We start from the raw sequence: 11773 nt of genomic DNA on the forward strand, positions 1-11773 counted from the left end.
TTAAAGTGTAATGCAATCCTGTTTCTCAAGCATGAAAAACCCAGCACAAAGGAGGTAGTTTTGTGTATATTTATTTGTTATATGGTATATTTGAGCATACTTGCAGAAATTAAATCAAATGAAACAAATTCAACATTTCATGAAGAACAATTTATTTGTAAATATTTCCTTTAATAAATACCAACAGCTCTACTTTACACAGTCCTTGACTGACATAATACAAATTAAAAAGTCAGTCTTGATTCACGCCGTTTCATTTCCTCAACCTCTTCCAAACTGAGGTGATTGTTTTTCAACCTAAAGATAAAAGGAAAAGTCAAAAGTAATTTTGTCACATTGGACAGACAGGTTAATAGTAAAAATCTTTGAGTTAAACCAAAATGCATATAATCTCAACTTCTTCTTGGCAGTGACTAAATTAGCACACTATGCTCTGACCTAAATTCAGAAGGCAACCCACAACTGCATGCACTAACCACACACGCCTAAAGTAAGATACAGTGATAATCTTTATATTTTTGAGTCTATATTTCTGTGTGCATCACATACCATACTGACTTCACATGAGAATTTTTCTCTAAGGCTTCAATCAGAGACTCCACTCCTGTTCTGGTTATGCAGTTTTCTGTCAACCTTTAACAGGAAATGGGTAGGTGGAGAAATTTAAGCACTGTTGATGAGTAAGTGCAAAATGGCAAACCAGCCATTTGATAAATGCAAATGTAACAAGAATTTGTAACTTTCATTAGAACTCTCATCAAACACTTACCAAAGCTCCTCCAGTGATGTACTGTTCCTGATTATGTTGGAGAGGGCACACGCTCCTGCACTCCCCACACCATTACCTACAAGGCTGACATTTACATGCACAATTTGTTATAATTGTGTATAAAACAGCTACACACGACATGTGCAGATGTACAATACAAATGGGATCTTCCAGAAACATACAACACAACTTATTACTGATCACCAGTCAGCCATGTCATTATCACAACTGAACTGAAAAGCAAAAAAATCATTACTTATTTACAATGGAATCTGGGCTATATTAGGGATAAAATTAACATAATGTTATTGAATCTGATAGGTTGGAAACAGAATGGGCAAGCATAGGAAGTTGATCAATTTTTCTTCTGGGTGATGTTGCTACGGAGATGAAATAAGAGTCAACATAGGACTGTCTTTTACTGACTGGAGAGAGCTCAGACTACAGGTAGGATGCAAAATGAATGCTGAATTAGTAATTAATTGGGGGATGCTTCACTGAGAAAATCCCCTACGTTCCACAATGCAGTTGTCATTGTATTTCCACTGCTCAAGCTCTTGTGTTCCTGGGCTGCAGGTATCAGGACATATAAACAAAATAGTCCAAGTAAAGCCCTGTTCCCACCAACAGGTCCAGGTCGGTAGGAGACAGATTGGTTTACTGAACCAAACTGCACCAAACCATCCCGTACTGACTCGGACCCCTTGGTGGAAACACAACTTAAGTAAAACTGGCTACAAGGACACAGGCAGCTAAGCTTCACTGATGTATGTGGAAAGCAAAGGTTAGTCAGTGTTAGGTTGGGGTGTTGTCTGATCTAACTGAAGAGCTACTGTAGTCAACATTTAAATAAAAAATAAAAAACTAATGCTGGGTCTAGTAATTAGATTATGCATATATATATATATATATATATATATATACATACATATGTGTGTGTGTGTGTGTGTGTGTGTGTGTGTGTGTGTGTGTGTGTGTGTGTGTGTGTGTGTGTAATTTACACACATAAGTAGGTAACTGTCTTATTTTCTACACTGTCAAAGTCTTTATAAGACATGCCGGTTTTAAGAACAATCATTACCTCAGCCACAAGAGAGACTTGGTGTTTTGTAAAGCACTCGCAAGTGCTTCTGCTCCTGCGTCACTGATCCTATTGCCCCAAAGCCTTTGAAAACAAAGAGTGATAAGTAACTGAAATCACACAAAGAGCACGGTGCATGAAACTTTGCAAGGAAACACTTACCCTAAATACTGCAGCGAATGATTAAATTTCAGTCCCTCTGCAAGCTGCTTTGCTCCGTCTGCTGTAATATTATTGTTTCCCAACCTGAAAGGACATAAAGAAGATATGTTGTGCGCTATGTTGTGCCCCCCACCCCTGACAAGAGTGGGGAACAATAAGGATATTAATAATAATAATTAACTAAATAATATACATAACATAAATAAATCCAACATTACAAGACTAATAAAAAAACAAAAAAATGAATAAATAAATCTTAAAAAAGAGAAATAAATAAATAATTACAAATAAAGTAATAAACCAAATTATTTTGCAACAATCAAAATAACCCTTATTCACATCTATAAAAGATGCACTAAAGGGGTAAGGCAGAAAAAAAAAAAAAAAAAATCAGTACAGAAGATAAAAAATAACAGCTTATCACAGTATCACATGTATTATTATTATACTGAGCCCTCTAGGTTGTTTACCTAAACCTTAGAAGCTCTATTACGTAAGAAGATAACAAATCCTCCCCAACATTTATCAAAGACTGCTGGGTTTTGTTTTTTTTTTATATTAAACATAATCTTTTCCAATGACAGGTAAGACGAGAGCTCTCTAAGCCACAAAGAAACACTGGGAGGGTCATTATTTTTCCAGTTGATAGTTATACATTTGTTGGCCGCAATTAGGGCTAGTTTGATGAAGCGAGTATTCATTCTCATTTCAGTTGATAAAACAGACAGGTCCCCTAATAGCGTCAGCTGCGGATTAAGTGGGATTTCCACCCCCACAATTCCGCTAACAATAGCCAGAACAGATCTCCAGTACTGTTCCAAACAGCTACACGTCCAGAACATATGGAGAATGGATCCTATTTCAGTCTTGCACCTAGGACAGCATTCAGAGTAATTACTACTTATCTTATGAAAATGATAAGGGGTCAAGTATGTCCTATGAATAAGATTAAATTGTAATAGTTTATGCCGGCTATTATAGAAAAGTAATTGGGAGCTACTACAGAGCTTCTTCCATTCAGAATCCTTAAAGACAGAACCTGCATCCGTTTCCCATCTAAGTTTTACATTAGAATCTATATCTTCTTCCAAGCTCATTGGTCTATTATAAACATAGGATAAAAAGCCTTTAGAATCACACTTATCCCGTATCATGCCGTATATCTCAGAATCCTCTAAGGGGGTGAGTTTCCCACCTTGCTATACCCTAATAAAATCTCTAACCTCTAGATACTTAAAAGAATGTGAGGAGGGATGCCCAAAGCAGAGTTTTAATTGCTCAAAGGATCTCATATTGTTAAATTCATATAAATGTCCAAAAGTACATATACCTCTATTATACCAGTCCCTAGTAATCCCATCTTTCAATGCCCTAGGTAAAACTGGAAATTTGCTCTAATTTCATCCCAGATCTTTGATGTAAGTTTTATCATTGGATTTAAGGTTAAGTTCTTTTGTTTATGATAAGAATGAATAAATGGAATACTAGACAATACTTCTGCTGTATGGGATTGTTCAATCTGTTTCCAGGCTGGGGGATACTTTAAATCTTTAATCCATATCCAGATAGCTCTGGATTGAGCAGCCAAATAGTAAAATTGAAAATCAGGCAAATTCAACCCTCCCTGCTTGACAGACCGACAGAGGGTTTTAAGCTTGACTCTGGGAGTTTTACCATTCCACAGAAATCTAGATATCAGTCTATCCAATTTTTTTTTTTTTAAACTTTTGGAATTGGTACTGGCAGTGTTTGAAACAGATAAAGAAACTTGGGTAAAATGTTCATTTTGATACAGTTTATTCTTCCGATTAGGGATATAGGAAGAGATTTCCATCTATCCAAGTCGGCTTCAACTTTTTTAAACAGAGCTTCATAGTTTAGAGAATAAATCTGATGTAGCTGGTTGGATATTTAAAGACCAAGATAACAAAGCTTAAGGGGGTCCCAATGAAAGGGTATATTTCTCCTTGATAATGTCTGAGCAGCTGGATTAAGAGGCACTATCACACTTTTTTGTTTATTTATCTTGTACCCAGAAATGCAGCTATATTCCTCTAAAAAAGTGCAAAGGGAAGGGAGCGATGTCTCCATATTCATCAGATATAACATGATGTCATCAGCATAAAGCGAAATAATATGTTTCACGTCTCCAACCATAACACCTTCTAATGCAGGATGTGCTCTAATAGCAATCGCGAGAGGTTCAATCGCTAATGAAAAAAGAAGTTGTGATAAAGGGCAGCCCTGACGAGTACCTCGTGACAGAGAGAAAGGAGATGAAATGTTCGCATTTGTTTGAACCATAACTGACAGATTAAGATATAATATCTTAATCATTTGTATCAGATTTGGACCGAAATTCATTTTTTCTAAGACTGCAAAGAGATAGGGACATTCTAACCGATCAAATGCCTTTTCAGCATCTAGTGAAAGAGCAACAACTGGGGTATTACAACTTTTAGCGCAATAAATTATATTCAGAAACCTACGGATGTTATCAAAAGAATAACGGTTTTGAATTAAACCAGTCTGATCTTTATATATATGGTAAGGCATCACCTTTTCCAACCTGGAGGCTAAGACCTTAGTGAAAATCTTATATTCTGATGAAAGAAGAGCTATAGGCCTATATGAGCCACAGAGTTTTGGGTCCTTGCCTGGTTTTAGCAGGAGAGTAATCAGAGCCTGTTCAAGAGTTTTAGGTAATTGATGTATTTCAAGTGAGTGTTTGAACATATCCATTAATGGTGTTATTAAGTTCGCTAGAAATGCTTTTTAAAAGTCCATAGGAAACCCATCTGGCCCTGGCGATTTTCCTGCTGAAAGCTTACCGATTGCATTCAAAACCTCCTGTTTAGAAATAGTAGCCTCAAGGTTCTCCCGTACCCATCTCCACACTCTGGATAATCAACCCCTCTAAAAAATTTGTCACTTTCTGAGTATCGACCCCCCAGAGGCATAGTTAACAGTAAAGTCCCATATAGGTGCTACATCTGGTGACTGTTGCAAATACAGAGTGTGCTGACCTTAATGAAAGGAAATTCTGCTTGGTTTTCAGAAGGTGGGAAAAGTGCTCCGTGCAAGCATCTGTTAGCTTGTTGTTGAAGAGGCTAGTGAGAAATAAAATGATCATGCAATACAGCTGGAAATATGCAATTTGTAACTTCATAGTTGTGATCGTTATGACAATACTTACGCAATTTTTTGAAAGTTCTCACACTGGATAACTTTAGCAATAAGTTTGCGGATGCCCTCATCTGTAATGTTATTATTTCTGAGACTGATAAAGAAACAATATGTACTGTTAAGCAAGACACAGCATTTCTTCTGAGTTTGTTCACTATAATGAATTAACAGCAAAATGACTTTCAAAAAGAAAACTTAACAAAAGAAGGATTAAAACTTTGCACTCACTACAAAGAGTTACAAATGTGCATGCAGGGAAGAAGCTGCTCCACTCCAACATCACCCACAGAGTTGTTGTCCAGCTGGAGGCCTACAGGGCTCTTTAAATGCTGGAGCACATAGGCAAGTGCAGTGCATTCGACAGGGCTGATGTTACAGTATGTTAATTTCAGGTGATCCACCTCCAGCCTACTCATGGTATCTTTTGCAATCTTGCTCTCTTGCATCTCATAAATGCATTTAATAAGCCAGACAAAGCTAGGCATTGCATGCATGCTCTTTTTCTCCCCTTGCACAGGCTGGGGAATCGACCGGAAGTGTTTCTGCATGCCTTTTGAAAGGCATCTTGCTACCTGTCGGCCCTTCTTCTCCACCACAGCACTTGAGCAGCAGTTGAGCCACAAGCTTTGGTGGCGCTGGGACAGTAGTCCAGACACAAAGGTAGCTGTTATCTGCAGATTTGGTGTTTTTGCTGCAGTAGCTTCATTCTCTACCTGCTGTAGTTTATCATTGGAGGGCAGGCAGGCTCTGAAGCATGCACCACTAAGATCTGTTTCGCTTTTTTCCTGCAGCTCAAAGAGCTTAGAGATAACTGAACGGTCATTGTTACTTGACAAAATGACAAAGAGAGCAGCAAAGAAACATTGCACTGTAACATGAAGGAATTCAAAACAATTGTCGGTTGGGGACAAGTCTTTCCTTTGTATGAGGAAGCCCATGCAAATATCTTTTTCAGTTATACCACATGTCTCCAGGTCTGTACCTGAAAAAATGTAGTAGGTGTTTGATATCCCTTCATAAGCAAGCTGCCCTAGATGCAAGACTGTATTAAGGTGCTCCTGCAACCAGTCTACCCTTATGGTGCTTTTCGGGGTACTTTGGTGCTGAAAAAAGTGTTGTAAGATCATCAGGTAAACATCTGTGATTGTTTGTGGGCTTCCTCCTCCACAGCCTAGCAGCTCCTTGTGGCACTGTGAGACTATCCAGCAAAGAACTGGGCTATGACATAGTCCAAGTAAAGCTGTGTTTGCTTGTAGAGATCCTAAAACCTTTGCAGCAACAGATGGATCACTGTGATGTTTTCTTACAAAGCAGTCAATGCTAGCTGGGGAAAAGCCTTTCAGAAAGATCTCTTTGCGAAGGTTCTTCTTTAAGCAAGGACCCACTGCTTCTGGACGACTTGTGACTAACTTGTGTACCCCTTTCATGAGTGAACCCTGAATTAAGTTGAACAATAGTACATGAACGGGTGCTCGCTGGGTGGGACAGCAGAGTCTATGATCATCTGAAAAGCTTTGCTTGAGCTCATCCAGGCCATCAAAAGTGAAGAGGATGAGATGTGGGTGATCCAGGATGAACTGGAAAATCTCTTCCTGCTCCCTGTCAGGCCAGCAGCAGTGCTGAAACAGCAGCTCTTGAACAGACATTTCACTCTGTTCTGAGTTCAATCTGCGACAGCTGAAGGGAAACAGAAGCAGAAAGTTCTGAAGGGCCCCACCCTGAGCCCAAAGCAAGTGCAGCCTCTGAAGCAGAGTACTCTTCCCACTGCCCGCTTCTCCAGATACCAGCACGGTGTCGGCCTCTTCGTTCACCGTACCCACAGGACCAATGACATCCTCCAGGCCAAAAGGTTTGTTGTGATGTATTTCAAGTTGGACTTCTGTGTAGATGTCGTCCAGAGACATGTGACTGGTTCCTCCATAAGTACTGAGAAAGCAGGACTGTGCCGACACAGAGCTGCTCAGCTTCTTCTGGTATTTCAAGAACTCTGAAAAAAAGTTGATAAAGACATTCATATTAGCATGTTTGTATTTTAAGGTGTCCGCCCTAGGTGCACAACAGAACAACACTGGACAGTACACAAAAAGAAAACAAAAAACCCACACAAAGAAAATGACAACAGAAAACAGAAAGCATTTTCTTTTTGTGAATGTGTATTTTACCTGTTGTGTTATTGGTTTTGTTACTGTGCAATAATATTACAACAATCATTTCATACATACTGTACATACAATATTCTTCATATTTCCCTAATATGAGGAGATTATACAACTTATCCTGCCACATTTTTCTTTGCATAATGGGTTTTCTTTGTTACCAAGGTCCATTGTTGCTGCTGTATCATTTCCATTTCTGTAGTGTATAGCACTCATAAAGTAATAGAAGGATAATTTATTTAAGGTAAACCAGTTGTTTCCATCTTTTTCAGTCTCTATTCCCTTATAAAAGTAGTGGGGGTTGTGTTTTAGATGTCTGCTGAATAAGATGTTAACAATTGCACAGAAAAAGAAGGATTTTTTTCCATCAAGTGAAATAAAGAAATATCTCACCAAAAGCCAAAAGTAAAAAAAGTTTTTCTCTTACTTTTGTCTTCTATAATTAATTATTTCACAACTCTTGTTTATCATATCAAACTGTGCATAAAGAAGCTCGAACTAACACTTCTGGCAGCTACAGAGGTAACATACTGATTATGCTAATGCCCTATTATTTATAACAATATCAAACATGATAACACAGCATGCATAGAGACCAAAGTAGTACTTTTAGTTGGATGTCCACACCTGGGAAGATTGGCACTATGGTTGTGAATGTTTTTTTTTTATCCTTCTGAATACATTTTATCTGTAGAATGATGGACTTCAAATAAATTGGAAATGGCCTCATTAAAATTTCCCAGAGTGCTGAGGAGACACAACTGTCTCTCAAAGATCATTGCTGATATCTTCTCTCCATGACATTATTTTAAAAAAACCTGACAAGGTCCAAACCAGCAAACTGCCAAAGCTTCTGTATTTTTATAGAGGTGATCGCACACTGATGATAATTTAAAGTGAATTTGACCCATAGCACCTGGCTGCTACTTACACTATGAAAACAGTAAACGTGTACTTTTTTTTTTTACACATAACGTCTGCATTTTGACTTAGTTTTTGTTAAATAACTAATGTCATAGTTTAATATGTTATGTGTTGTTCATCTGAGGCTGTGTTTACCCAATTTTAAGACCAGGCAAGGAAAACATTCTTTTTTTATTATTATTTACAGATATGGAAATCCTTAGAATTAAAATAGTACTAACCTTTTACCTTGCTTATTAGCAAAATAACTCAATACTTTGAACATTGCCAATAACATACCTTTGGGAAGAGGAGTCAGTTTCTCCTGGTTCAATGCACACCCAGATTCCAGTCTTTGCTCAACATATTCCAGAACAATCGCTGCTGCTGCCTCGCCTTTGGATCTGACATGGTCGAGCACACGCCTTGCCTGATACACATGCAAAATGAACAAGAGCAACAGATTCATTAGAATCAAAAGAATATAGATATGATGGAAATACATGTATTTGCCTTCTTGTCTGGATAAAAAGAAATGATGAGAAACAGACAGCGAGGTTCTGTTTCCTCTCTGGCTTGTAAACCTATAAAAAGACTCTTTGCAGGTGACATGGGGTTATGTGCAGGAATATTTCAAGTCAAACTTAATGGTTACTGTGGCAAGTTTAAGGCTACTGAGACTAGAAACACCTCCTACACATGCCTGCAAGCACACTAATGAAAAACTAAATAACAAACAAACTGTGGTTCCTGGTTGATAGACAAATCAAATCATTTACTTCACCGATGTTTATCACATTTATGTGTATTTACTGTACCTGTTGAGAAGGAGTGTAAACAGGCAGCTTCACATCATCACACTCTGCTGAGGAAAAGTGACCTGTTTCAACAAGAGCTTGGAGAGCACCATCGATGCATCCTTGAAGCTTACAGACAAGGCTTGGCCTTTGAGTCAGGAGCGTCTCAGTTGATGTGCTCGGAGTAGCTTTTTTATCTAGACTGGGTGAGCATTCTGAGGAGAAAGCAGATCCCTGTACTTCTGGCAAGACCTGTTTGAGAGCAGCAAAGAAGAGCTGGCAGCTGTCTTCACCCTTTGTGTATACCAAGTCGAGCAACTGTCTGGCGTTGGTGTACAGTGCCCTTCCTGGTACCTGTATGCTCTGACAGTCCTCCGATTGAATCTCCTCTTGGGAAAGCAATATATCCAGAACTCTTTCCAGATGTTCAGTTGAGCCACTGCTGCAGAGAGCATGAAGAATCTCTGTACGGTGTTTTAGCACAAGCTCCTGAGCAAACATGCTTTTGGCATGTCAGCTCCCATGCTCGGGGCATCTAGCTTGTTCTTCTGCTGCCTGTAGTGTCACAGCCTGTCACGGCAAACACAAACATGTAAAAATCTCACTTTGTTTCTCAGCCTTGCATCAGATTCAGCAAGAAAATCACACGTACCTTTGCTGTGGCTTTTTTTAAGGACATATACGCTTACTATTACGGAATTACATGTTTCACAAACCGTTAATCAAGAATAAACCAATTCAGCCACAAAAAAATGCAACACCCTCTCAGCTTAACTGTCACTTACCGCAGCATTTTAGCAGCAGAGTCTTTTTTTTTCCAACCATCTGTCTTTTGGGCAGAAATTTTAGAGAGCCAAACATCAACCTCTTCCTCATTCCACATCTGAAAGTGAAACTCAGTCTACTACCAACTGCCTCTTGTCAAATGGAAAGTTAATACTAGCAGAGAATGCAATGCAACCTAAATAGCTCCCAAACACTACTAGGACTGATAAGAAGGATGGTGTGTTATAGTCCTTTCCTTGATGTTTACAAACCCTTTTTCAGTGATGTTGCTCAATATTCAGAGGGGATTAAAAGCAGCAGGCATGACTCACTGCTCATACTTTAATGAGATCTGGTGAGATTTCCAAATCCTGACAGATGATTTTAACTGTAAATGTTTTTTTAAGTATTTATTTATTTAAGAGCAAAAGTCAAAACCGAAGCAGAAGCTCCAGGTCCAAGTAATTCTGGTTGTAGTTTGGTGCTGCAGCCACTTGATGGAAGTGTTGCATAAATAAACCCAGCCTGGTTTGCTGAAGAAACGGGTATTTTTCTTTCACCAGACAGATTTCATAATTCCTCTTTTTCTCACACTTAATTTTGTTTTTTGTGTTTTGGCTGTCCTCCTGCCACCAATCCTTTGCAGCAGCTTAATTAGAAATTCTTTGATCATAACAGGTAGATTCCTGAAGGCTTGTCAGAAATGAAGATAAAATCATCTTGGTACGGTGATAATTCTGCATTGTTTATAAAGAAATAACAACGTAGCCACTGAGAACCTGCAGCAGAGACAGCATGCTGTGCATATACAGCACAAACCAGCTCATAATGTTTCCTTGCATTATTTGATGTCAGGACAAAATGATTGCATGGATGACATTTTGGCCTGTCACATAATTTATCATCAGTTGCCATTGCAGCTTCCTCCTGAGCAATACAATACATTTATCGTGTAGCATCACTGTGTTCTTTGGGGGGGGGGGGGGGGGGTCCTCAAATACATGTGGACAGGAGTAATCAAAGACAGTCTTTCAAAGAGGAGTTTCTTTTCTTCCTCTTGTCTAAGAAACATGCAACTCCACCTCAGGGAGTATAAAACAGAGTGTGTTCTGTCAGGAATCCTACCGCAAACTTTAAGGTGGATTTCTGCCATCCAAATCACAGAAGGAGGTACAGAGATGTTTGAGTGGATAATAAAAAAGGCATAAATTATAAAACATCAAAATCAAATTCCATGAGACATATCTGAATATATCTGTTTTTTGTTACGCTAGAAATCATGAGACTCTATGTGAAAGCTTGGAAATTGCATGGCTTCATTCACTGTTTTTGATTGGTAGTGTTTACATTCTTCTATATCACTTCACAGAAGATTGTGCTACAGTATAATTGTTCATTTTTCATGACAGAGCCAAAGAGCCAGATGAGTTAATCCTTCAGGCCACGTGTACTACTATCTACTCATCTGCCTGCAGTTTGCTGTGCATTAAACTGAAATTGAGGCCCTGTGGAAATCATTAGCCTCTGTGCTCTGCAATAAAAACTGGCCAAGTTCTATAATTTCACCTACCAAGTGACTTTTAAACTTCATGTTAGAGGATAACAGTGTGGGATTGTAAGCAGTATCATCGCTAAAATGGAGTGCTTTGGCTGTGGCCTTTAAATCATTGTGCATTCTGTCTGTGCAGATATCAAAAGCATATGTGGCGAGCTCAGCATTAGGTCAGGTGCATTGATGCTGTATGAGCACTGATTGTTTTCTCAGAAACAAATTTCTCATTGTCAGTGGAATCTGGTCCGGAACTTAACAACATCTCAAATGTAATAACATTTCAGCTGTTCAACAGTAGATGGTCTTTTTCATCGTACCCCACACATTTTCTACAGGCAAAAGACCTGGACTGTAGCAGTGAAGCACACACAGCATAGTCATGCTGAAATAACCATTTATACA

At 38.7% G+C, this 11773-nt stretch overlaps 1 protein-coding gene across 1 annotated transcript; it reads right to left on the bottom strand.

The window, feature by feature from the left end:
- Positions 1-54: 54 nt before the first annotated feature.
- Positions 55-9981, bottom strand: nod2 (nucleotide-binding oligomerization domain containing 2). Its single transcript, XM_041970659.1, has 11 exons — positions 9840-9981; positions 9076-9624; positions 8558-8687; positions 5427-7185; positions 5209-5292; positions 5039-5122; positions 2013-2096; positions 1851-1934; positions 770-853; positions 550-633; positions 55-297 (listed from the first exon to the last, which is right to left on the bottom strand). Exons 2-11 carry the CDS (start codon positions 9553-9555, stop codon positions 225-227), a joined length of 2946 nt encoding a protein of 981 aa, XP_041826593.1. The 5' UTR covers positions 9556-9624; positions 9840-9981; the 3' UTR covers positions 55-224.
- Positions 9982-11773: the final 1792 nt, after the last annotated feature.

The sequence above is a fragment of the Melanotaenia boesemani genome, chromosome 1 (genome assembly GCF_017639745.1).
Source record: "Melanotaenia boesemani isolate fMelBoe1 chromosome 1, fMelBoe1.pri, whole genome shotgun sequence".
Classification (NCBI taxonomy): domain Eukaryota; kingdom Metazoa; phylum Chordata; class Actinopteri; order Atheriniformes; family Melanotaeniidae; genus Melanotaenia; species Melanotaenia boesemani.